The sequence below is a fragment of the Oncorhynchus nerka genome, linkage group LG20 (genome assembly GCF_034236695.1).
Source record: "Oncorhynchus nerka isolate Pitt River linkage group LG20, Oner_Uvic_2.0, whole genome shotgun sequence".
Taxonomy (NCBI): domain Eukaryota; kingdom Metazoa; phylum Chordata; class Actinopteri; order Salmoniformes; family Salmonidae; genus Oncorhynchus; species Oncorhynchus nerka.
In genome coordinates this window covers 96,978,429-97,005,139 of record NC_088415.1, presented here as the reverse complement: position 1 = coordinate 97,005,139, position 26,711 = coordinate 96,978,429, and the positions used below count along the sequence as shown (strand labels likewise).

At 45.8% G+C, this 26,711-nt stretch overlaps 1 protein-coding gene across 1 annotated transcript in view; it reads left to right on the top strand.

Moving 5' to 3' along the window:
- myom1a (myomesin 1a (skelemin)) overlaps window positions 1-26,711 on the top strand; it is a 133,374-nt gene that overhangs the window by 84,292 nt on the left and 22,371 nt on the right. The window contains 3 exon segments of the mRNA XM_065006113.1: window positions 5,040-5,107; window positions 13,069-13,194; window positions 15,244-15,331. Of these exon segments, the coding sequence (XP_064862185.1) occupies window positions 5,040-5,107; window positions 13,069-13,194; window positions 15,244-15,331 (282 nt within the window).

Here is a 26,711-nt window from a genome sequence, read left to right as displayed (position 1 = left end):
AGCGGTATTAACTCTGTCTGTTGTCTGCAGAGTGCTGTCCTGTAGCGGTATTAACTCTGTCTGTTGTCTGCAGAGTGCTGTCCTGTAGCGGTATTAACTCTGTCCTGTAGCGGTATTAACTCTGTCTGTTGTCTGCAGAGTGCTGTCCTGTAGCGGTATTAACTCTGTCTGTTGTCTGCAGAGTGCTGTCCTGTAGCGGTATTAACTCTGTCTGTTGTCTGCAGAGTGCTGTCCTGTAGCGGTATTAACTCTGTCTGTTGTCTGCAGAGTGCTGTCCTGTAGCGGTATTAACTCTGTCCTGCAGAGTGCTGTCCTGTAACTCTGTCTGTTGTCTGCAGAGTGCTGTCCTGTAGCGGTATTAACTCTGTCTGTTGTCTGCAGAGTGCTGTCCTGTAGCGGTATTAACTCTGTCTGTTGTCTGCAGAGTGCTGTCCTGTAGCGGTATTAACTCTGTCTGTTGTCTGCAGAGTGCTGTCCTGTAGCGGTATTAACTATGTCTGTTGTCTGCAGAGTGGTGTCCTGTAGCAGGTATTAACTCTGTCTGTTGTCTGCAGAGTGTTGTCCTGTAGCGGTATTAACTCTGTCTGTTGTCTGCAGAGTGCTGTCCTGTAGCGGTATTAACTCTGTCCTGTTGTCTGCAGAGTGCTGTCTGTTGTCTGCACTCTGTCCTGTAGCGGTATTAACTCTGTCTGTTGTCTGCAGAGTGCTGTCCTGTAGCGGTATTAACTCTGTCTGTTGTCTGCAGAGTGCTGTCCTGTAGCGGTATTAACTCTGTCTGTTGTCTGCAGAGTGTTGTCCTGTAGCGGTATTAACTCTGTCTGTTGTCTGCAGAGTGCTGTCCAGTAGCAGGTATTAACTCTGTCTGTTGTCTGCAGAGTGCTGTCCTGTAGCGGTATTAACTCTGTCCTGTAGCGGTATTAACTCTGTCTGTTGTCTGCAGAGTGCTGTCCTGTAGCGGTATTAACTCTGTCTGTTGTCTGCAGAGTGCTGTCCTGTAGCGGTATTAACTCTGTCTGTTGTCTGTAGAGTGCTGTCCTGTAGCGGTATTAACTCTGTCTGTTGTCTGCAGAGTGCTGTCCTGTAGCGGTATTAACTCTGTCCTGTAGCGGTATTAACTCTGTCTGTTGTCTGCAGAGTGCTGTCCTGTATGTAGCGGTATTAACTCTGTCTGTTGTCTGCAGAGTGCTGTCCTGTAGCGGTATTAACTCTGTCTGTTGTCTGCAGAGTGCTGTCCTGTAGCAGGTATTAACTCTGTCCTGTCTGCAGAGTGCTGTCCTGTATTAACTCTGTCTGTTGTCTGCAGAGTGCTGTCCTGTAGCGGTATTAACTCTGTCTGTTGTCTGCAGAGTGCTGTCCTGTAGCGGTATTAACTCTGTCTGCTGTCCTGTAGCGGTATTAACTCTGTCTGCTGTCTGCAGAGTGCTGTCCTGTAGCGGTATTAACTCTGTCTGTTGTCTGCAGAGTGCTGTCCTGTAGCGGTATTAACTCTGTCTGTTGTCTGTCTGCAGAGTGCTGTCCTGTAGCGGTATTAACTCTGTCCTGTTGTATTAACTCTGTCCTGTAGCGGTATTAACTCTGTCTGTTGTCTGCAGAGTGCTGTCCTGTCCTGTAGCGGTATTAACTCTGTCTGTTGTCTGCAGAGTGCTGTCCTGTAGCGGTATTAACTCTGTCTGTTGTCTGCAGAGTGCTGTCCTGTAGCGGTATTAACTCTGTCTGTTGTCTGCAGAGTGCTGTCCTGTAGCGGTATTAACTCTGTCTGTTGTCTGCAGAGTGCTGTCCTGTAGCGGTATTAACTCTGTCCTGTCTGCAGAGTGTTAACTCTGTCTGTTGTCTGCAGAGTGCTGTCCTGTAGCGGTATTAACTCTGTCTGTTGTCTGCAGAGTGCTGTCCTGTAGCGGTATTAACTCTGTCCTGTTGTCTGCAGAGTGCTCTGTCCTGTAGCGGTATTAACTCTGTCTGTTGTCTGCAGAGTGCTGTCCTGTAGCGGTATTAACTCTGTCTGTTGTCTGCAGAGTGCTGTCCTGTAGCGGTATTAACTCTGTCTGTTGTCTGCAGAGTGCTGTCCTGTAGCGTATTAACTCTGTCTGCAGAGTGCTGTCCTGTAGCGGTAGCGGTATTAACTCTGTCTGTTGTCTGCAGAGTGCTGTCCTGTAGCAGGTATTAACTCTGTCTGTTGTCTGCAGAGTGCTGTCCTGTAGCGGTATTAACTCTGTCTGTTGTCTGCAGAGTGCTGTCCTGTAGCGTTATTAACTCTGTCCTGTAGCGGTATTAACTCTGTCTGTTGTCTGCAGAGTGCTGTCCTGTAGCGGTATTAACTCTGTCTGTTGTCTACAGAGTGCTGTCCTGTAGCGGTATTAACTCTGTCTGTTGTCTGCAGAGTGCTGTCCTCTGTCCTGTAGCGGTATTAACTCTGTCTGTTGTCTGCAGAGTGCTGTCCTGTAGCGGTATTAACTCTGTCTGTCTGTCCTGCGGTATTAAGAGTGCTGTCCTGCAGAGTGCTGTCCTGTAGCGGTATTAACTCTGTCTGTTGTCTGCAGAGTGCTGTCCTGTAGCGGTATTAACTCTGTCTGTTGTCTGCAGAGTGCTGTCCTGTAGCGGTATTAACTCTGTCCTGTAGCGGTATTAACTCTGTCTGTTGTCTGCAGAGTGCTGTCCTGTAGCGGTATTAACTCTGTCTGTTGTCTGCAGAGTGTTGTCCTGTAGCGGTATTAACTCTGTCTGTTGTCTGCAGAGTGCTGTCCTGTAGCGGTATTAACTCTGTCTGTTGTCTGCAGAGTGCTGTCCAGTAGCGGTAATAACTATGTCTGTTGTCTGCAGAGTGCTGTCCTGTAGCAGGTATTAACTCTGTCTGTTGTCTGCAGAGTGTTGTCCTGTAGCGGTATTAACTCTGTCTGTTGTCTGCAGAGTGCTGTCCTGTAGCGGTATTAACTCTGTCCTGTAGCGGTATTAACTCTGTCTGTTGTCTGCAGAGTGTTGTCCTGTAGCGGTATTAACTCTGTCTGTTGTCTGCAGAGTGCTGTCCAGTAGCAGGTATTAACTCTGTCTGTTGTCTGCAGAGTGCTGTCCTGTAGCGGTATTAACTCTGTCCTGTAGCGGTATTAACTCTGTCTGTTGTCTGCAGAGTGCTATCCTGTAGCGGTATTAACTCTGTCTGTTGTCTGTAGAGTGCTGTCCTGTAGCGGTATTAACTCTTGTCTGTTGTCTGTAGAGTGCTGTCCTGTAGCGGTATTAACTCTGTCTGTTGTCTGCAGAGTGCTGTCCTGTAGCGGTATTAACTCTGTCTGTTGTCTGTTGTCTGCAGAGTGCTGTCCTGTAGCGGTATTAACTCTGTCTGTTGTCTGCAGAGTGCTGTCCTGTAGCGGTATTAACTCTGTCTGTTGTCTGCAGAGTGCTGTCCTGTAGCGGTATTAACTCTGTCTGTTGTCTGCAGAGTGCTGTCCTGTAGCGGTATTAACTCTGTCTGTTGTCTGCAGAGTGCTGTCCTGTAGCGGTATTAACTCTGTCCTGTAGCGGTATTAACTCTGTCTGTTGTCTGCAGAGTGCTGTCCTGTAGCGGTATTAACTCTGTCTGTTGTCTGCAGAGTGTTGTCCTGTAGCGGTATTAACTCTGTCTGTTGTCTGCAGAGTGCTGTCCTGTAGCGGTATTAACTCTGTCTGTTGTCTGCAGAGTGCTGTCCTGTAGCGGTATTAACTCTGTCTGTTGTCTGCAGAGTGCTGTCCTGTAGCGGTATTAACTCTGTCCTGTAGCGGTATTAACTCTGTCTGTTGTCTACAGAGTGCTGTCCTGTAGCGGTATTAACTCTGTCTGTTGTCTACAGAGTGCTGTCCTGTAGCGGTATTAACTCTGTCTGTTGTCTGCAGAGTGTTGTCCTGTAGCGGTATTAACTCTGTCTGTTGTCTACAGAGTGCTGTCCTGTAGCGGTATTAACTCTGTCTGTTGTCTGCAGAGTGCTGTCCTGTATTAACTCTGTCCTGTAGGTATTAACTCTGTCTGTTGTCTGCAGAGTGCTGTCCTGTAGCGGTATTAACTCTGTCTGTTGTCTGCTGCAGAGTGCTGTCCTGCAGAGTGCTAGCGGTATTAACTCTGTCTGTTGTCTGCAGAGTGCTGTCCTGTAGCGGTATTAACTCTGTCTGTTGTCTGCAGAGTGTTGTCCTGTAGCGGTATTAACTCTGTCCTGTAGCGGTATTAACTCTGTCTGTTGTCTGCAGAGTGCTGTCCAGTAGCGGTATTAACTCTGTCTGTTGTCTACAGAGTGCTGTCCTGTAGCGGTATTAACTCTGTCTGTTGTCTGCAGAGTGCTGTCCAGTAGCGGTATTAACTCTGTCTGTTGTCTGTAGAGTGCTGTCCTGTAGCGGTATTAACTCTGTCCTGTAGCGGTATTAACTCTGTCTGTTGTCTGCAGAGTGCTGTCCTGTAGCGGTATTAACTCTGTCTGTTGTCTGCAGAGTGCTGTCCTGTAGCGGTATTAACTCTGTCTGTTGTCTGCAGAGTGCTGTCCATTAGCGGTATTAACTCTGTCCTGTAGCGGTATTAACTCTGTCTGTTGTCTGCAGAGTGCTGTCCTGTAGCGGTATTAACTCTGTCCTGTAGCGGTATTAACTCTGTCTGTTGTCTACAGAGTGCTGTCCTGTAGCGGTATTAACTCTGTCTGTTGTCTGCAGAGTGCTGTCCAGTAGCGGTATTAACTCTGTCTGTTGTCTACAGAGTGCTGTCCTGTAGCGGTATTAACTCTGTCTGTTGTCTGCAGAGTGCTGTCCAGTAGCGGTATTAACTCTGTCTGTTGTCTACAGAGTGCTGTCCTGTAGCGGTATTAACTCTGTCTGTTGTCTGCAGAGTGCTGTCCAGTAGCGGTATTAACTCTGTCTGTTGTCTGTAGAGTGCTGTCCTGTAGCGGTATTAACTCTGTCCTGTCTGCAGGTCCTAACTCTATCTGTTGTCTGCCCAGAGTGCAACGTCCTGTGAAGGCCACGGTATTAACTCTGTCTGTTGTCTGCAGAGTGCTGTCCAGTAGCGGGAATTAATCTGTTGTCTTTCTCAGGTCCTCACTTCGTGGACTATCTTGGTTTCCAGGTCACCCCAGAATGCAACGTGCTGCTGAAGGCCACGGTAAGGTTCTATAACAGTAAGGTTCTATGACGGTAGGGTTCTGTCTATGACGGTAGGGTTCCATATTTCACTGTAAGGTTTGATCTGTGATGGTAATGTTCTATATATGATGGTAGGGTTTTATCTATGATGGCAAGGTTATATCTATGATAGTAGGGTTTTATCTATGACGGTAGGTTTTATCTATGACGGTAAGGTTCTGTCTATGACGGTAGGCTTTATCTATGACGGTAAGGTTCTATCTATGACGGTAGGTTTTATCTATGATGGCAAGGTTCTATCTATGATGGTAGGGTTTTATCTATGATGGCAAGGTTCTATCTATGACGGTAGGGTTTTATCTATGATGGCAAGGTTCTATCTATGACGGTGGGGTTTTATCTATGACGGTAGGTTTTATCTATGACGGTAGGGTTATATCTATGACGGCGGTTCTATCTAGGGTTATATCTATGACGGTAGGTTCTATCTATGACGGTAGGGTTTTATCTATGATCTATGACGGTAGGTTCTATCTATGACGGTGGGGTTTTATCTATGACGGTAGGTTTTATCTATGACGGTAGGTTTATATCTATGACGGTAGGTTATATCTATGACGGTAGGTTTTATCTATGACGGTAGGCTTATATCTATGACGGTAGGTTATATCTATGACGGTAGGTTTTATCTATGACGGTAAGGTTTTATCTATGACGGTAGGTTATATCTATGACGGTAGGTTATATCTATGACGGTAGGTTATATCTATGACGGTAAGGTTTTATCTATGACGGTAGGTGTTATCTATGACGGTAGGTTTTATCTGTGACGGTAGGTTTTATCTATGACGGTAAGTTTCTATCTATGACGGTAGGGCTCCATATTTGACTGTAAGGTTTGATCTATGATGGTAATGTTCTATATATGGTAAGGATGTATGACGGTAGGTTTTATCTATGAAGGTAGATTTCAGTTGGACAACTGACTAGGTATCCCCCTGTCCCTTCCCTATGTCAGGTCAAGACCGTAGGGTTATATCTATAACAAAGGTTATATGATGGTAGGTTTCCATCTTTAACAGAAGGACTCTGTCTGTCATGGTTAGGTTGTATCTATGATGGTAGTATTCTATATATTACTGTAAGGTTCTATGACGTAAGGATCTATCTACGATGGTAGGGTTCTATATATTACTGTAGGATTCTATGACATAAGGATCTATCTACGATGGTAAGGTTCTATATATTACTGTAGGGTTCTATGACGTAAGCTTATATCCATGAGGGTAGGGTTCTATCTGTGATTCTACAGTTCTATTTATTTGGTAGGGCTCTATTTATGGCAGTTTCATCATGGTTAGGTTTCATCTATGACTGTAGGTTATAGCTATAGCAGTAAGGTTATATCTATGATGGTTGGGTTTCCTCTATGAAGGTAAGGTTTTACCTTTAGCAGTAAGGTTTTATCTATGATGGTAGTGTTCTATGATGGATCAAGAAGGAAGGGTTGTATCTATGACGATAGATCATTCTGTTATAGATACTATCCTATGATGGTAAGGATCTATAACAGAATGTTTCTATGACTGTATGGTTCTGTCTATGATGGTAAGGATCTATAACAGAATGTTTCTATGACTGTATGGTTCTGTCTATGATGGTAAGCTTCTATCTACAGTACCAGGACACACCTACTCATTCAAGGGTTATGACGATACGTTTTTCTGATGTTAGAACCATACTGTCAAAGATATCACTTTAATATCATAGATATCTCTGCCATCATAGATTGAACCTTATTGTCAGAGATAGGGTTATATCTTTGACAGTATGGTTATATCTATGACAATAAGGTTCAATATATGATGGCAGTGTTCTATCTATAATGTTAAGGTTATGTCTTTGATGGTAGGTTTCTATCTATGACAGTACCCTACTGTCATAGATAGAACCTTAACATTATAGATATAAGCCTACCATCATAGATAGAACATAACAGAAAGGTTATATCTATGATGGTAGGGTTCTATCTATAATGGTTGGATTCGATCTATGATGGTAAGGTTCTATGATGAATCAAGAAGGTAGGATTATATTTATGACAGTGTGGTTCTATGATGGATCAAGACGGCAGGGTTCTATCTAACAGAAAGGTTACACGATGGTAGTGTTTTATCTATGATGTTAGGCTTCTATCTTTGACGGTAATGTTCTATGACGGATCAAGACTGTACGGAACTGTCTATGACTGAAGGATTCAATTATGGGTTACGATAGTGTTCTATCTATGACAAAGGTTCTATGGCGGGAGGGTTCTACCTTTAACAGAAGGGTTCTGTCTATGACTTTTAGGTTCTATCTATGACAGTAGGGTTCTATCTATAATGGTAAGTTTCTATCTATGGCAGTAGGTTTTTTTAATCTATGACGGTACTGATCTATATATTACTGTAAGGTTCTTTGACGGTAAGGATCTATCTTTGATGGTAGGGTTTTATCGATGAAGGAAAGTTGTATCTATAACAGAATGGTTTAATGACTGTAAGGTTCTATTATAACATAAATGTTCTATCTGTGACAAAAGGGTTCTACATTTACATTTACATTTAAGTCATTTAGCAGACGCTCTTATCCAGAGCGACTTACAAATATGACAATAGGTTCTATCTTTGACGTTAAGCTTATACAGTGCATACAAAAAGTATTCAGACCCCTTGACTTTTCCACATTTTGTTATGTTGCAGCCTTATTCTAAAATAGATTAAATAAAAAATCCTCATCAATCTTCACACAATACCCGTAATGACAAATCAAAACACGTTTTTAGAAATGTTTGCAAATTTATTACAAATAAAAGACAGAAATACCTTAATTATTTAAGTATTCCGACCATATGCTATGAAACTCGATATTGAGCTCAGGTGCATCCTGTTTCCATTGATCATCCTTGAGATGTTTCTACAACTTGATTGGAGTCCAGCTGTGGTAAATTCAATTGATTGGACATGATTTGGAAAAGCACACACTTGTCTATATAAGGTCCCATAGTTGACAGTGCATGTCAGAGCAAAAACCAAGCCATGAGGTTGAAGGAATTGTCCGTAGAGCTCAGAGACAGGATTGTGTCGAGGCACAGATCTGGGGAAGGGTACCAAAACATTTCTGCAGCATTGAAGGTCCCAAGAACACATTGGCCTCCATCATTCTTAAATGGAAGAAGTTTGGAACCACCAAGACGCTTCCTAGAGCTGGCCTCCTGGCCAAACTGAGCAATCGGGGGAGAATTGCCTGGGTCAGGGTGTTGATCAAGAACCCGATGGTCACTGTGACAGAGCTCCAGAGTTCCTCTGTGGATATGGGAGAACGTTTCAGAAGGACAACACACTCTGCCGAACTCCACCAATCAGGCCTTTATGGTAGAGTGGCCAGACAGAAGTCACTCCTCAGTAAAAGGCACATGACAGCCTGCTTGGAGTCTTGACACTCAGACCATGATAAACAAGATGGTCTGTTCTGATGAAACCAAAATGTAACTCTTTGGCCTAAATGCCAAGCGTCACATCTGGAGGAAACCTGGCTCAATCTCTACGGTGAAGCATGGTGGTGGCAGCATCATGCTGTGGGGATGTTTTTCAGCATCAGCGACTGGGAGACTAGTCAGGATCGAGGGAAAGATGAACGGCGCAAAGCACAGAGAGATCCTTGATGACAACCTGCTCCAGAGCTCTCAGGACCTCAGACTAGGGTGAAGGTTCACCTTCCAACAGGACAACAACCCTAAGCACACAGCCAAGACAATGCAGGAGTGGCTTCGGGACAAGTCTCTGAATGTCCTTGAGTGGCCCAGCCAGAGCCCGGACTTGAACCCGATCGAACATCTCTGGAGAGACCTGAAAATATCTGTGCAGTGACGCTCACCATCCAACCTGACAGAGCTTGAGAGGATCTGCAGAGAATAATGGGAGAAACTCCCCAAAACACAGGCTGTGTCGTCATACCCTTTCCAGAAACAAGTCTCTCACTGTTGCCACTTGCTATAGCCCTCCCTCTGTCCCCAGCTGTGCCCTCGATACCATATGTGAATTGATTGCCCCCCATCTATCTTCTGAGCTCGTGCTACTAGGTGACCTAAACTGGGACATGCTTAACACCCCGGCCATCCTACAATCCAAGCTTGATGCCCTCAATCTTGCAATGAACAGACCAGATATAACTCCAAATCCGTAAACACGGGCACCCTCATAGATGTCATCCTAACTAACTCGGCCCTCCAAATACACCTCTGCTGTTTTCAATCAAGATCTCAGCGATCACTGACTCATTGCCTGCATCCGTAATGGGTCTGCAACCACCCCTCATCACTGTCAAACGCTCCCTAAAACACTTCTGCGAGCAGGCCTTTATATTCGACCTGGCCCGGGTATCCTGGAATGATATTGACCTCATCCCGTCAGTAGAGGATGCCTGGTTATTCATTAAAAGTGACTTCCTCACCATCTTAAATAAGCATGCCCCATTCAAAAATGTTAGAACTAGGAATAGATATAGTCCTTGGTTCATTCCAGACCTGTCTGCCCTTGACCAGCACAAAAACATCCTGTGGTTTTCTGCATTAGCATTGAATTGCTCCCGTGATATGCAACTTTTCAGGGAAGTTAGGAACAAATATACACAGGCAGTAAGGAAAGCTAAGGCTAGCTTTTTCAAACAGAAATGTGCATCCTGTAGTACTAACTCAAAAAGGTTCTGGGACACTAAAGTCCATGGAGAATAAGAGCACCTCCTCCCACTGCATTGAGGCTAGGAAACACTGTCGCCACTGATAAATCCACTATAATTGAGAATTTCAATAAGCATTTCTCTACGGCTGGCCATGCTTTCCACCTGGCTACCCCAGTCAACTGCCCGGCACCACAGCAATCCGCCAAAGCCCCCACCATTTCTCCTTCACCCAAATCCAGATAGCTGATGTTCTGAAAGAGCTGCATAATCTGGACCCCTACAAATCAGCCAGGCTAGACAATCTGGGCCCTCTCTTTCTAAAAGTATCTGCCGAAATGGTTGCAACCCCTATTACTAGCCTATTGTCTGAGATTCCCAAAGATTGGAAAGCTGCCGCGGTCATCCCCCTCTTCAAAGGAGGTGACACTCTAGACCCAAACTGCTACAGACCTATATCTATCCTACCCTGCCTTTCTAAGGAAAGTCAAGTTAACAAACAGATTACCGACCATTTTGAATCCCACCGTACCTTCTCCGCTATGCAATCTGGTTTCAAAGCTGGTCATGGTTGCACCTCAGCCACGCTCAAGGTTCTAAACGACATCATAACCGCCATCGATAAAATTACTGTGCAGCCGTATTCATCGACCTGGCCAAGGCTTTCGACTCTGTCAATCACCACATTTTATTGGCAGACTCGACAGCGTTGGCTTCTCAAATGACTGCCTCGCCTGGTTCACCAACTACTTCTCGAGTTCGAGTTCAGTGTGTCAAATCGGAGGGCCTGTTGTCCGGACCTGTGGCAGTCTATGGGGGTGCGACAGGATTCTATCCTCGGGCCGACTCTCTTCTCTGTATACATCAATGATGTTGCTCTTGCTGCTTGTGATTCTCTGATCCACCTCTACGCAGACGACACCATTCTGTATACTTCGGGCCCCTCGTTGGACACTGTGTTAACTAACCTCCAGACGAGCTTCAATGCCATACAACTCTCCTTCCGTGGCCTCTAACTACTCTTAAATAAAAGTAAAACTAAATGCATACTATTCAACCGATCACTGCCCGCACCTGCTCGCCCGTTCAGCATCGCTACTCTGGACGGCTCTGACTTAGAATACGTGGACAACTACAAATACCTAGGTGTCTGGTTAGACTGTAAACTCTCCTTCCAGACTCACATTAAGCATCTCCAATCCAAAATTAAATCTAGAATACGCATCCTTCACTCATGCTGCCAAACGCACCCTTGTAAAACTGACCATCCTACCGATCCTCGACTTCGGTGATGTCATCTAATAAAATAACCTCCAACACTCTACTCAACAAACTGGATGCAGTCTATCACAGTGCCATCCGTTTTGTCACCAAAGCCCCATACACTACCCACTATTGCGACCTGTACGCTCTCGTTGGTTATTTTACACCATAATTTGCAAATAAATTCATAAAAAATCCTACAATGTGATTTTCTGGATTTTTTTCCTAATTTTGTCTGTCATAGTTGAAGTGTACCTATGATGAAAATTACAGGCCTCTCTCATCTTTTTAAGTCGGAGAACTTGCACATTTGGTGGCTGACTAAATACTTTTTTGCCCCACTGTATATCGAACCTTAACATCATAGATAGAACCTTGTCTTGATCTTTCATAGAACCATACCATCATAGATAGAACCCTATGAAAGATCAAGACAAGGTTCTATCTATGATGTTAAGGTTTGATATATGACAATACGGTTCTATCTATGATGGTAGGGTTCAATGATGGATCAAGACGGTAGGGTTGTATCTATGATGGTAAGGATCTAAGATGGCAAGGTTCTATGACGTCTCAAGACAGTAAGGTTCTATGATGTTAAGGTTATATCTAACATAAAGGTTCTATAATGCTAGGCTTTTATCTCTATTGGTAGAGTTATATCTATGACGATAGTGTTCTGTCTATGGCAGTAATGTTCTATGACAGATCAAGACAGTAGGGAACTCTATGATGGTATGATTCTATCAATTACGGAAGGGTTCAATTATAGATCAAAACAATAGGGTTATGTCTGTGATGGAAGGTTTCCATCTTTGACGGTAAGGTTCCATCTATTACTGCAAGGTTCTATGATGGTAGGGTTCTGTCTATGAATGTAAGGTAATATCAAAAAAATATATACAGTATATTAAAAAAATATATATATATAAGTTATTTTTGCTGGATCTCAGGAAGAGTAACTGCTGCCTTGGCAGGAACTAATGGGGATCCTTAATAAACCCCAGGAAGAGTAGCTGCTGCCTTGGCAGGAACTAATGGGGATCCATAATAAACCCCAGGAAGAGTAGCTGCTGCCTTGGCAGGAACTAATGGGGATCCATAATAAACCCCAGGAAGAGTAGCTGCTGCCTTGGCAGGAACTAATGGGAAGAGTAGCTGCTGCCTTGGCAGGAACTAATGGGGATCCCCCCAGGAAGAGTAGCTGAAAACTAATGGGGATCCATAATAAACCCCAGTAGCTGCTGCCTTGGCAGGAACTAATGGGGATCCTTAATAAACCCCAGGAAGAGAAGCTGCTGCCTTGGCAGGAACTAATGGGGATCCTTAATAAACCCCAGGAAGAGTAGCTGCTGCCTTGGCAGGAACTAATGGGGATCCTTAATAAACCCCAGGAAGAGTAGCTGCTGCCTTGGCAGGAACTAATGGGGATCCATAATAAACCCCAGGAAGAGTAGCTGCTGCCTTGGCAGGAACTAATGGGGATCCATAATAAACCCCAGGAAGAGTAGCTGCTGCCTTGGCAGAAACTAATGGGGATCCTTAATAAACCCCAAGAAGAGTAGCTGCTGCCTTGGCAGGAACTAATGGGGATCCTTAATAAACCCCAGGAAGAGAAGCTGCTGCCTTGGCAGGAACTAATGGAGATCCATAATAAATACAAATACAAAACAACCAATATGTTCGTGAGAGTCTCAGCTTTCGATGGTGTGGTCATACAGACGTTTTTATGAGAAGACCGATTTTCGGGACGTCTCCTAGTCTGACGAACACCACTGTAGCTCTGCCACCTTCCTCCAAACATCAGAGGATGTGGTGGATTGAGACACAACCCATGCAAAAAGAAAAAACATCAGAGGATGCGGTGGATTGAGACACAACCCATGTGCAAAAAGGCAGATATCTTTATCTTAAACTGAAGGAATCATGCTATTTAGATAGGGGGGTCCATTAAGTCCTCAGTGTGCTGACGGTGTCTCTGTGTCTCTCTCCCTGTAGATAGGAAACATCAGGCCAGAGACAGAGATCAGATGGTACAAAGACGGACTGGAGATTGAAGAGGATGATGCTGATTACAAGAAGGTCGAGATGAAGGACGAGGTGTTGATCTTCAACATCGGAAAGGTCAGGAAGTTGCATTGGGGGAGGGGGGTAGACAGATGGGGAGAAGACCTGGGTCACATACATAATGTCCTCTACTTCCAAACTACTCAAGGTCAGGAAGTTGCAGTGGGGGGTAGACAGATGGGGAGAAGACCTGAGTCACATACATAATGTCCTCTACTTCCAAACTATTCAAGTTGCAGTGGGGGAGGGGGGTAGACAGATGGGGAGAAGACCTGGGTCACATACATAATGTCCTCTACTTCCAAACTACTCAAGGTCAGGAAGTTGCAGTGGGGGAGGGGGGGTAGACAGATGGGGAGAAGACCTGGGTCACATACATAATGTCCTCTACTTCCAAACTACTCAAGTTGCAGTGGGGTAGGGGGGTAGACAGATGGGGAGAAGACCTGGGTTACATACATAATGTCCTCTACTTCCAAACTACTCCAGGTCAGGAAGTTGCAGTGGGGGGGGGGGGGGTACACAGACGGGGAAGGTGCCTCTGATGTAGCTTGTCCATATAATGGAACCAATGCGCAAGCTCCACCCGCCCTGCATGCTGGTCAGACTAAAATGAATCACAGCTCAAGTATTTGCCATCCAGTAGGTATGTCAGGTATGTCCAGTAGGTCTTTAACCCAGGTCTGATGTTGTGAAGGGTTCAGTTGACTTTTGAAGAGCATTGCTTCTAACCCAGCTATGCTACGCTATACAATATGCTATCAGTCTAACGCCTACCATAACTACTGTATGCTAACGGCTTAAATTTACAGCCTACTACGCTACCATAGTGTCCCTCCCTGACACACATACTCTTACATGATGACAGTTTGCTTATATCATGTCACACCAGACACCCCTACGCTGTCAGTCAGCATACAGTTAGAATAATAGGACTGATGTCTATGGTTGTCACTCTCAGTAGATTAGATGCGAGCATGTGCTGTTTGGTGATGCTTCCAAAGAAATAGCTATTTTATTATGACACTTTCTAATGTCTAAAGCAGGGCTCCCCAACCCTCTTCCTGGAGATCTACAATTCTGTGGGTTTTCAGTTCAACCCTCTTCCTGGAGATCTACTGTCCTGTGGGTTTTCAGTTCAACCCTAATTTAACACACCTGATTCTACCAATTAGCTGCTCAACAAGAACGTATCTAGCTGAATCATATACACTAAATTAGAGCTGGACTGAAAACCCACAGGACAGTAGATCTCCAGGAACAGGGTTGGACTGAGAACCTACAGGACAGTAGATCTCCAGGAACAGGGTTGGACTGAGAACCTACAGGACAGTAGATGAAAACTGTTGTACATATTAAAACTACTATTAAAATGGCCAGAAACAAAGACCTTTCTTCTGAAACTTGTCAGTCTATTCTTGTTCTGAGAAATGAAGGCTATTCCATGTGAGAAATTGCCAAGAAACTAACGATCTCGTGCAATGCCGTATACTACTCCCTTCACAGAACAGCACAAACTGGCTCTAACCAGAATAGAAAGAGGCCCCGGTGCACAACTGAGCAAGAGGACAAGTACATTAGAGTGTCTAGTTTGAGAAACAGATGCCTGACAAGTCCTTAACTGGCAGCTTCATTAAATAGTACCCGCAAAACACCAGTCTCAACGTCAACAGTGAAGAGGCGACTCCGGGATGCTAATGATAAACTTGGATTAGCTAACACAACGTGCCATTGGAACACAGGAGTGATGGTTGCTGATAATGGGCCTCTGTACGCCAATGTAGATATTCCATTAAAAATCAGCCATTTCCAGCTACAATAGTCATTTACATCATTAACAAATGTCTACACTGTATTTCTGATCAATTTAATGTTTTTTTTTTCTTCTCTTTCAAAAACAAGGACATTTCTAAGTGACCCCAAACTTTTGAATGGTAGTGTACATTTGGGCATTACTTTTGGCCAGAACTATGAGACTGTATAGGGAATAGGGTGTGATTTGGAGCAGAGCCTCATATTGCCTCTGTAATTGATGAGGGCTGGTTGAGTGTCTTTCCAGGTCTCTGACTGTCCTACTCTCTCTCTCTGACTCTAACCCTGTTCCAGTTGTCCAAAAAGGATGCGGGTGTGTACGAGGTGAAGCTAAAGGATGCCAGAGGAAAAGACAAGAGCATGTTCAACCTGACTGAAGCAGGTACTGCGACACCTCTACTGTGTTCTAGAACAACCTATGTCATGTATATACTGTGTTCTAGAACACCTTTGTCATGGCTCTACTGTTTTCTAGAACAGAGTTTCCCAAACTCGGACCTATGGCCCCCCCTGGGTGCTTTGGTTTTGCCCTAGCACTACACAGCTAATTAAAATAAACTCTGAAGATGACTTGGTTATTTGAATCATCTTCTGTACGGGGCAGTTTTGCTAAAAGCCCTGATGCTCAATCTGAACAGTAACACTTGTCGCTTGCGGTACGGTTTTGGAAGCACAAGGAACTTATCTTTCATATGAGATAAATAAATAAACTCTAGGTTAAACTGATGCACTCCTTGATAGGGTTAGGCAGTGCGTCATTCGAGATGGATCCTGCCGGAACAGGATCCGGCTCCTCTCTGTTTTAGACTGTTTCAGTACGGAACTCATTTGCCCTGGTCTGGTACCTCTCTGGTACCTTTCTCACTGTTTACAATGTAAAAATTACAATAAAAGCGATCAGTGTTAATTCGAGTTGCCTCTTCTGTAATTCTCCTGCCCCCTAAAAAAACGTAATGTGAAAACATGCCTGATATTCTAAGAATTGATTCGTGTTGGGCCGGCCCAGGTTTATGGTTTGGCTTGATATTCTAAGAATTGATTCGTGTTGGGCCGGCCCAGGTTTATGGTTTGGCTTGATATTCTAAGAATTGATTCGTGTTGGGCCGGCCCAGGTTTATGGTTTGGCCTGATATTCTAATAATTGATTCGTGTTGGGCCGGCCCAGGTTTATAGTTTGGCCTGATATTCTAAGAATTGATTAGCGTTGGGCCGGCCCAGGTTTATAGTTTGGCCTGATATTCTAAGAATTGATTCGTGTTGGACCGGCCCAGGTTTATGGTTTGGCCTGATATTCTAAGAATTGATTCGTGTTGGACCGGCCCAGGTTTATGGTTTGGCCTGATATTCTAAGAATTGATTAGTGTTGGGCCGGCCCAGGTTTATAGTTTGGCCTGATATTCTAAGAATTGATTCGTGTTGGACCGGCCCAGGTTTATGGTTTGGCCTGATATTCTAAGAATTGATTCGTGTTGGGCCGGCCCAGGTTTATAGTTTGGCCTGATGTTCTAAGAATTGATTCGTGTTGGACCGGCCCAGGTTTATGGTTTGGCCTGATGTTCTAAGAATTGATTCGTGTTGGGCCGGCCCAGGTTTATAGTTTGGCCTGATGTTCTAAGAATTGATTCGTGTTGGACCGGCCCAGGTTTATAGTTTGGCCTGATGTTCTAAGAATTGATTCGTGTTGGACCGGCTCAGGTTTATAGTTTGGCCACTGATGTTCTAAGAAGATTCAGTGTGGACCGGCCATTGCTTATGGTTTGCAACCTGATATTCTAAGAATTGACCAGTGTGTGGCCAGGTTGCTATAGTTTGGCACTGAGTTCTAAGAAGACCAGTGTGTGGCCATTGCTGTATAGTGCAACCTGATGTTCTAAGAATTGTGTGGCCATTGCTGTTGCAACACTGTAGCCCAGGTTTATAGTTTGGCCTGATATTCTAAGAATTGATTCAGTGTGTGGCCAGGTTGCTATAGTTTGGCCTGATGTTCTAAGAATTGACCAGTGTGTGGCCATTGCTGTGGTTTGGCCTGTGTTCTAAGAAGACCAGTGTGTGGCCAGGTTCATGGGTTGTGCAACACTGTAGCTTAGAGACAGACCAGTGTGTGGCCATTGCTGTGGTGCAACACTGTAGCCTAGAGACAGACCAGTGTGTGGCCATTGCTGTGGTGCAACACTGTAGCCTAGAGACAGACCAGTGTGTGGCCATTGCTGTGGTGCAACACTGTAGCTTAGAGACAGACCAGTGTGTGGCCATTGCTGTGGTGCAACACTGTAGCTTAGAGACAGACCAGTGTGTGGCCATTGCTGTGGTGCAACACTGTAGCCTAGAGACAGACCAGTGTGTGGCCATTGCTGTGGTGCAACACTGTAGCCTAGAGACAGACCAGTGTGTGGCCATTGCTGTGGTGCAACACTGTAGCCTAGAGACAGACCAGTGTGTGGCCATTGCTGTGGTGCAACACTGTAGCCTAGAGACAGACCAGTGTGTGGCCATTGCTGTGGTGCAACACTGTAGCCTAGAGACAGACCAGTGTGTGGCCATTGCTGTGGTGCAACACTGTAGCCTAGAGACAGACCAGTGTGTGGCCATTGCTGTGGTGCAACACTGTAGCCTAGAGACAGACCAGTGTGTGGCCATTGCTGTGGTGCAACACTGTAGCCTAGAGACAGACCAGTGTGTGGCCATTGCTGTGGTGCAACACTGTAGCTTAGAGACAGACCAGTGTGTGGCCATTGCTGTGGTGCAACACTGTAGCCTAGAGACAGACCAGTGTGTGGCCATTGCTGTGGTGCAACACTGTAGCCTAGAGACAGACCAGTGTGTGGCCATTGCTGTGGTGCAACACTGTAGCTTAGAGACAGACCAGTGTGTGGCCATTGCTGTGGTGCAACACTGTAGCCTAGAGACAGACCAGTGTGTGGCCATTGCTGTGGTGCAACACTGTAGCCTAGAGACAGACCAGTGTGTGGCCATTGCTGTGGTGCAACACTGTAGCCTAGAGACAGACCAGTGTGTGGCCATTGCTGTGGTAAAAGAGAGAAACACAACTGAATGTCTCACATAACTAGAGTTACTGAAATGAAATAATTCAGATTACTACACCAGGAGTCGGCCTGTAATTTAGCCACAGAGGATCAATAGCTTATTATTATTTATTTTTCAAATGTATTTTTAAATAGCCTAGCTGTGGCTATTATGTGTAGTCCAATCACAGCGTACGACTACAGTTGGGAAAGTGCGGCAAATTTATCAGTGAACAACGTGCAGCCAAAACAGGACTTTTGCAATATTTCAGATACAATGGCAGGAAAACACAGGTTGGAAAGCAAATGGCTCCTGCTGGAAAGAAAAGACTAATCTATCTGTAGGCTACCAAAATATGTCATCCAAATAGGCCTATTGAGCAAACAGCAGTGTTTTACAAAGTAAAACAAGGGAGATATAGGCTTTTGGCAGAAGCACATCAGCCATTGCCGGTGAGTGAGCTGTGTATCATTGGGTGAGTCAGTGAAACTGGAAAGCTTTGTTAGGACTACAATTTCCTCCTCATATTTTGCAATATGTCTCTCCTCCACACATTTGGCCTAAGCTATCGGTGGATTCAAGACAAGGTCTCCTCCACACATTTGGCCTAAGCTATCGGTGGATTCAAGACAAGGTCTCCTCCACACATTTGGCCTAAGCTATCGGTGGATTCAAGACAAGGTCTCCTCCACACATTTGGCCTAAGCTATCGGTGGATTCAAGACCAGGTCTCCTCCACACATTTGGCCTAAGCTATCGGTGGATTCAAGACAAGGTCTCCTCCACACATTTGGCCTAAGCTATCGGTGGATTCAAGACAAGGTCTCCTCCACACATTTGGCCTATGCTATCGGTGGATTCAAGACAAGGTCTCCTCCACACATTTGGCCTAAGCTATCGGTGGATTCAAGACAAGGTCTCCTCCACACATTTGGCCTAAGCTATCGGTGGATTCAAGACAAGGTCTCCTCCACACATTTGGCCTATGCTATCGGTGGATTCAAGACAAGGTCGTTTTTATTGTGTCAAATTAGCCTGTCATTTCAATCATTTGTGCAGTATTAAACTAAATTCAGTCATGTAGGATTGTATGAAATAAGTTTATAAAAGGTTTATAAAATAAGTTTCTCCCGGACCCTAGGCTACGAAACATTTTCCACGTGTGCAACTTCTGAAAGCACCTCTACTTACTGCTATATTCCACTACGCAAAACCCAAAATAATGCTTTATTAAAGCTCTGCATGGTCAATCCGGCGTCTACAGTGGCCGTACAGAATTGACTGTGATGCGGTTTCTTGCAGAGGTCAGGGCATTCATATTTCTTGCACTGCACAGAGGAGAGCTGTTGTGAAGTACGTTGTTAAGGAAGTGAGTTCGTGTTTATACAGTACAGGACCTCCCGCCCCCACCTACTGTCAACCAATCATGTAAATGTGGGGCTATACAGAGCAATATCCCGAGGACGCCGCATTGTTACAAAATTCGGGAGGCGCAAGGCAGTACAGAGCTCAATTTGGCTTCTGCATCACACCCTCTGTACGGAGCCTCTGGACCACATTGTTGGATAAAGCATAAATATTATTGAGGTGCTTTTTTTTCATGGGTTCCGGTACCTCAGAGCCGCCCAGGTCAACCCCCTCTCGGCTCACTTTCTGTTCCAGGACCTGCCGATTTACAAATTAAGCACTGGGATTAGGGTTAGTGTTCCCACACAGCCATATCTCCATTATAGAGTGATTGTTTACGGAAGACAATGCTATCTAGCATGCTCCAACACCTGTGTAAGAGTATCCCTGGAAGTATAGTGGAAGTGTAGTTTCTAGGATGAGGCCCTCATAGCTGTATGGATCTGTGGGTGAGTAATCCTGGAAGTATAGTGGAAGTGTAGTTTCTAGGATGAGGCCCTCATAGCTGTATGGATCTGTGGGTGAGTAATCCTGGAAGTATAGTGGAAGTGTAGTTTCTAGGATGGAGTCACCCATAGCTGTATGGATCTGTGTAAAACTGCTACAGTAAGTGTATTTTTTATTTATTTGAAGGATTCTTTCTCACTGATGATACAACAGGTGTAGACCTTACAGTGAAATGCTTACTTTACAAGCCCTTAACCAACAATGCAGTTTTAAGAAAAATACCCTCCAAAAATAATAAATAAAAGTAACAAATAATTAAATAGCAGCAAGAAAATAACAATAGGGAGGCTATATACAGGGGCTACCGGTACAGAGTCAATGTGGAGGCTATATACAGGGGCTACCGGTACAGAGTCAATGTGGTGACTATATACAGGGGCTACCGGTACAGAGTCAATGTGGAGGCTATATACAGGGGGTACCGGTACAGAGTCAATGTGGAGGCTATATACAGGGGCTACCGGTACAGAGTCAATGTGGAGGCTATATACAGGGGGTACCGGTACAGAGTCAATGTGGAGGCTATATACAGGGGCTACCGGTACAGAGTCAATGTGGAGGCTATATACAGGGGCTACCGGTACAGAGTCAATGTGGAGGCTATATACAGGGGCTACCGGTACAGAGTCAATGTGGAGGCTATATACAGGGGCTACCGGTACAGAGTCAATGTGGAGGCTATATACAGGGGGTACCGGTACAGAGTCAATGTGGAGGCTATATACAGGGGCTACCGGTACAGAGTCAATGTGGAGACTATATACAGGGGCTACCGCCAGAGTCAATGTGGAGGCTATATACAGGGGCTACACAGAGTCAATGTGGAGGCTATATACAGGGGGTACCGGTACAGAGTCAATGTGGAGGCTATATACAGGGGGTACCGGTACAGAGTCAATGTGGAGGCTATATACAGTGGGTACCGGTACAGAGTCAATGTGGAGACTATATACAGGGGCTACCGGTACAGAGTCAATGTGGAGGCTATATACAGGGGGTACCGGTACAGAGTCAATGTGGAGGCTATATACAGGGGGCTACCGGTACAGAGTCAATGTGGAGGCTATATACAGGGGCTGTGGACCGGTACAGAGTCAATGTGGAGGCTATATACAGGGGGACTATATACGGCATTACAGAGTCAATGTGGTGACTATATACAGGGGGTACCGGTACAGAGTCAATGTGGAGACTATATACAGGGGCTACCATGGTACAGAGTCAATGTGGAGACTATATACAGGGGGTACCGGTACAGAGTCAATGTGGAGACTATATACAGGGGCTACCGTACAGAGTCAATGTGGAGACTATATACAGGGTGTATATACAGAGTCAATGGGACTATATACAGGGCATTATACAGAGTCAATGGGAGGCAGAGGGGTCAAGAGTCAATGTGGAGACTATATACAGGGGGTACCGGTACAGAGTCAATGTGGAGACTATATACAGGGGCTACCAGTACAGAGTCAATGTGGAGACTATATACAGGGGTCAATACCGGTACAGAGTCAATGTGGAGACTATATACAGGGGGTACCGGTACAGAGTCAATGTGGAGGCTATATACAGGGGCTACCGGTACAGAGTCAATGTGGAGACTATATACAGGGGTACCGGGCATACAGAGTCAATGTGGTGACTATATACAGGGGCTACCGGTACAGAGTCAATGTGGAGGCTATATACAGGGGCTACCGGTACAGAGTCAATGTGGAGGCTATATACAGGGCATTATGGTACAGAGTCAATGTGGTGACTATATACAGGGGCTACCGGTACAGAGTCAATGTGGAGGCTATATACAGGGCATTATGGTACAGAGTCAATGTGGAGGCTATATACAGGGGGTTACCGGTACAGAGTCAATGTGGAGACTATATACAGGGGGTACCGGTACAGAGTCAATGTGGAGGCTATATACAGGGGGTACCAGTGTACAGAGTCAGATGTGGTGACTATATACAGGGGCTACCGGTACAGAGTCAATGTGGAGGCTATATACAGGGGCTACCGGTACAGAGTCAATGTGGTGACTATATACAGGGGCTACCGGTACAGAGTCAATGTGGAGGCTATATACAGGGGGTACCGGTACAGAGTCAATGTGGTGACTATATACAGGGCATTATGGTACAGAGTCAATGTGGTGACTATATACAGGGCATTATGGTACAGAGTCAATGTGGTGACTATATACAGGGCATTATGGTACAGAGTCAATGTGGTGACTATATACAGGGCATTATGGTACAGAGTCAATGTGGAGGCTATATACAGGGGTATGGTACAGAGTCAATGTGGAGGCTATATACAGGGGCTACCATGGTACAGAGTCAATGTGGAGGCTATATACAGGGGCTTACCTATATACAGGTACAGAGTCAATGTGGAGACTATATACAGGGGCTACCGGTACAGAGTCAATGTGGAGGCTATATACAGGGGGTACCGGTACAGAGTCAATGTGGAGGCTATATACAGGGGGTACCGGTACAGAGTCAATGTGGAGGCTATATACAGGGGCTACCGGTACAGAGTCAATGTGGAGGCTATATACAGGGGGTACCGGTACAGAGTCAATGTGGAGGCTATATACAGGGGCTACCGGTACAGAGTCAATGTGGTGACTATATACAGGGGGTACCGGTACAGAGTCAATGTGGAGGCTATATACAGGGGCTACCGGTACAGAGTCAATGTGGTGACTATATACAGGGGGTACCGGTACAGAGTCAATGTGGTGACTATATACAGGGGCTACCGGTACAGAGTCAATGTGGAGGCTATTTACAGGGGCTACCGGTACAGAGTCAATGTGGAGGCTATATACAGGGGCTACCGGTACAGAGTCAATGTGGAGGCTATATACAGGGGCTACCGGTACAGAGTCAATGTGGAGGCTATATACAGGGGCTACCGGTACAGAGTCAATGTGGAGGCTATATACAGGGGCTACCGGTACAGAGTCAATGTGGAGGCTATATACAGGGGGTACCGGTACAGAGTCAATGTGGAGGCTATATACAGGGGCTACCGGTACAGAGTCAATGTGGTGACTATATACAGGGGGTACCGGTACAGAGTCAATGTGGAGGCTATATACAGGGGCTACCGGTACAGAGTCAATGTGGCTAGACTATACACAGGGGGTACCGGTACAGAGTCAATGTGGTGACTATATACAGGGGGTACCGGTACAGAGTCAATGTGGAGGCTATATACAGGGGCTACCGGTACAGAGTCAATGTGGAGGCTATATACAGGGGCTACCGGTACAGAGTCAATGTGGAGGCTATATACAGGGGCTACCGGTACAGAGTCAATGTGGAGGCTATATACAGGGGCTACCGGTACAGAGTCAATGTGGAGGCTATATACAGGGGGTACCGGTACAGAGTCAATGTGGAGGCTATATACAGGGGCTACCGGTACAGAGTCAATGTGGAGGCTATATACAGGGGGTACCGGTACAGAGTCAATGTGGAGGCTATATACAGGGGGAGGCTACCTGGTACAGAGTCAATGTGGAGGCTATATACAGGGGTACCAGTACAGAGTCAATGTGGAGGCTATATACAGGGGCTACCGGTACAGAGTCAATGTGGAGACTATATACAGGGGCTACCAGTACAGAGTCAATGTGGAGGCTATATACAGGGGGTTACCGGTACAGAGTCAATGTGGAGGCTATATACAGGGGCTACCAGTACAGAGTCAATGTGGAGGCTATATACAGGGGGTACCGGTACAGAGTCAATGTGGAGACTATATACAGGGGCTACCAGTACAGAGTCAATGTGGAGGCTATATACAGGGGTTACCGGTACAGAGTCAATGTGGAGACTATATACAGGGGGTACCGGTACAGAGTCAATGTGGAGGCTATATACAGGGGGTACCGGTACAGAGTCAATGTGGAGGCTATATACAGGGGGTACCGGTACAGAGTCAATGTGGTGACTATATACAGGGGGTACCTATATACAGGTACAGAGTCAATGTGGAGGCTATATACAGGGGCTACCGGTACAGAGTCAATGTGGAGGCTATATACAGGGGGTACCGGTACAGAGTCAATGTGGAGGCTATATACAGGGGCTACCGGTACAGAGTCAATGTGGAGGCTATATACAGGGGGTACCGGTACAGAGTCAATGTGGAGGCTATATACAGGGGCTACCGGTACAGAGTCAATGTGGAGGCTATATACAGGGGGGTACCGGTAGAGTCAATGTGGAGACTATATACAGGGGGTACCAGTACAGAGTCAATGTGGAGACTATATACAGGGGGTACCGGTACAGAGTCAATGTGGAGACTATATACAGGGGCTACCGGTACAGAGTCAATGTGGAGGCTATATACAGGGGGTACCGGTACAGAGTCAATGTGGAGGCTATATACAGGGGGTACCAGTACAGAGTCAATGTGGAGACTATATACAGGGGGTACCGGTACAGAGTCAATGTGGAGACTATATACAGGGGGTACCAGTACAGAGTCAATGTGGAGGCTATATACAGGGGGTACCGGTACAGAGTCAATGTGGAGACTATATACAGGGGGTACCGGTACAGAGTCAATGTGGAGGCTATATACAGGGGGTACCGGTACAGAGTCAATGTGGAGACTATATACAGGGGGTACCAGTACAGAGTCAATGTGGAGGCTATATACAGGGGGTACCGGTACAGAGTCAATGTGGAGACTATATACAGGGGCTACCAGTACAGAGTCAATGTGGTGACTATATACAGGGGGTACCGGTACAGAGTCAATGTGGAGACTATATACAGGGGCTACCAGTACAGAGTCAATGTGGAGGCTATATACAGGGTGTTACGGTACAGAGTCAATGTGGAGGCTATATACAGGGGGTACCAGTACAGAGTCAATGTGGTGACTATATACAGGGGGTACCGGTACAGAGTCAATGTGGAGACTATATACAGGGGGTACCAGTACAGAGTCAATGTGGAGGCTATATACAGGGTGTTACGGTACAGAGTCAATGTGGAGACTATATACAGGGGGTACCGGTACAGAGTCAATGTGGAGGCTATATACAGGGGGTACCGGTACAGAGTCAATGTGGAGGCTATATACAGGGGGTACCAGTACAGAGTCAATGTGGAGGTTATATACAGGGTGTTACGGTACAGAGTCAATGTGGAGACTATATACAGGGGGTACCGGTACAGAGTCAATGTGGAGGCTATATACAGGGGGTACCGGTACAGAGTCAATGTGGAGGCTATATACAGGGGGTACCAGTACAGAGTCAATGTGGAGGCTATATACAGGGTGTTACGGTACAGAGTCAATGTGGAGACTATATACAGGGGGTACCGGTACACAGAGTCAATGTGGAGGCTATATACAGGGGGTACCGGTACAGAGTCAATGTGGAGACTATATACAGGGGGTACCGGTACAGAGTCAATGTGGAGGCTATATACAGGGGCTACCGGTACAGAGTCAATGTGGAGACTATATACAGGGGGTACCGGTACAGAGTCAATGTGGTGACTATATACAGGGGCTACCGGTACAGAGTCAATGTGGAGGCTATATACAGGGGCTACCGGTACAGAGTCAATGTGGAGGCTATATACAGGGGGTACCGGTACAGAGTCAATGTGGAGGCTATATACAGGGGCTACCGGTACAGAGTCAATGTGGTGACTATATACAGGGGGTACCTATATACAGTACAGAGTCAATGTGGAGACTATATACAGGGGCTACCAGTACAGAGTCAATGTGGTGACTATATACAGGGGGTACCGGTACAGAGTCAATGTGGAGACTATATACAGGGGCTACCAGTACAGAGTCAATGTGGAGGCTATATACAGGGTGTTACGGTACAGAGTCAATGTGGAGGCTATATACAGGGGGTACCAGTACAGAGTCAATGTGGTGACTATATACAGGGGGTACCGGTACAGAGTCAATGTGGAGACTATATACAGGGGCTACCAGTACAGAGTCAATGTGGAGGCTATATACAGGGTGTTACGGTACAGAGTCAATGTGGAGACTATATACAGGGGGTACCGGTACAGAGTCAATGTGGAGGCTATATACAGGGTGTTACGGTACAGAGTCAATGTGGAGACTATATACAGGGGGTACCGGTACAGAGTCAATGTGGAGGCTATATACAGGGGGTACCGGTACAGAGTCAATGTGGAGACTATATACAGGGGCTACCAGTACAGAGTCAATGTGGTGACTATATACAGGGGGTACCGGTACAGAGTCAATGTGGAGACTATATACAGGGGCTACCAGTACAGAGTCAATGTGGAGGCTATATACAGGGTGTTACGGTACAGAGTCAATGTGGAGGCTATATACAGGGGGTACCAGTACAGAGTCAATGTGGTGACTATATACAGGGGGTACCGGTACAGAGTCAATGTGGAGACTATATACAGGGGGTACCAGTACAGAGTCAATGTGGAGGTTATAGACAGGGTGTTACGGTACAGAGTCAATGTGGAGACTATATACAGGGGGTACCAGTACAGAGTCAATGTGGAGGCTATATACAGGGGGTACCGGTACAGAGTCAATGTGGAGGCTATATACAGGGGGTACCAGTACAGAGTCAATGTGGAGGCTATATACAGGGTGTTACGGTACAGAGTCAATGTGGAGACTATATACAGGGGGTACCGGTACAGAGTCAATGTGGAGGCTATATACAGGGGTACCGGTACAGAGTCAATGTGGAGGCTATATACAGGGGGTACCAGTACAGAGTCAATGTGGAGGTTATAGACAGGGGTTACCGGTACAGAGTCAATGTG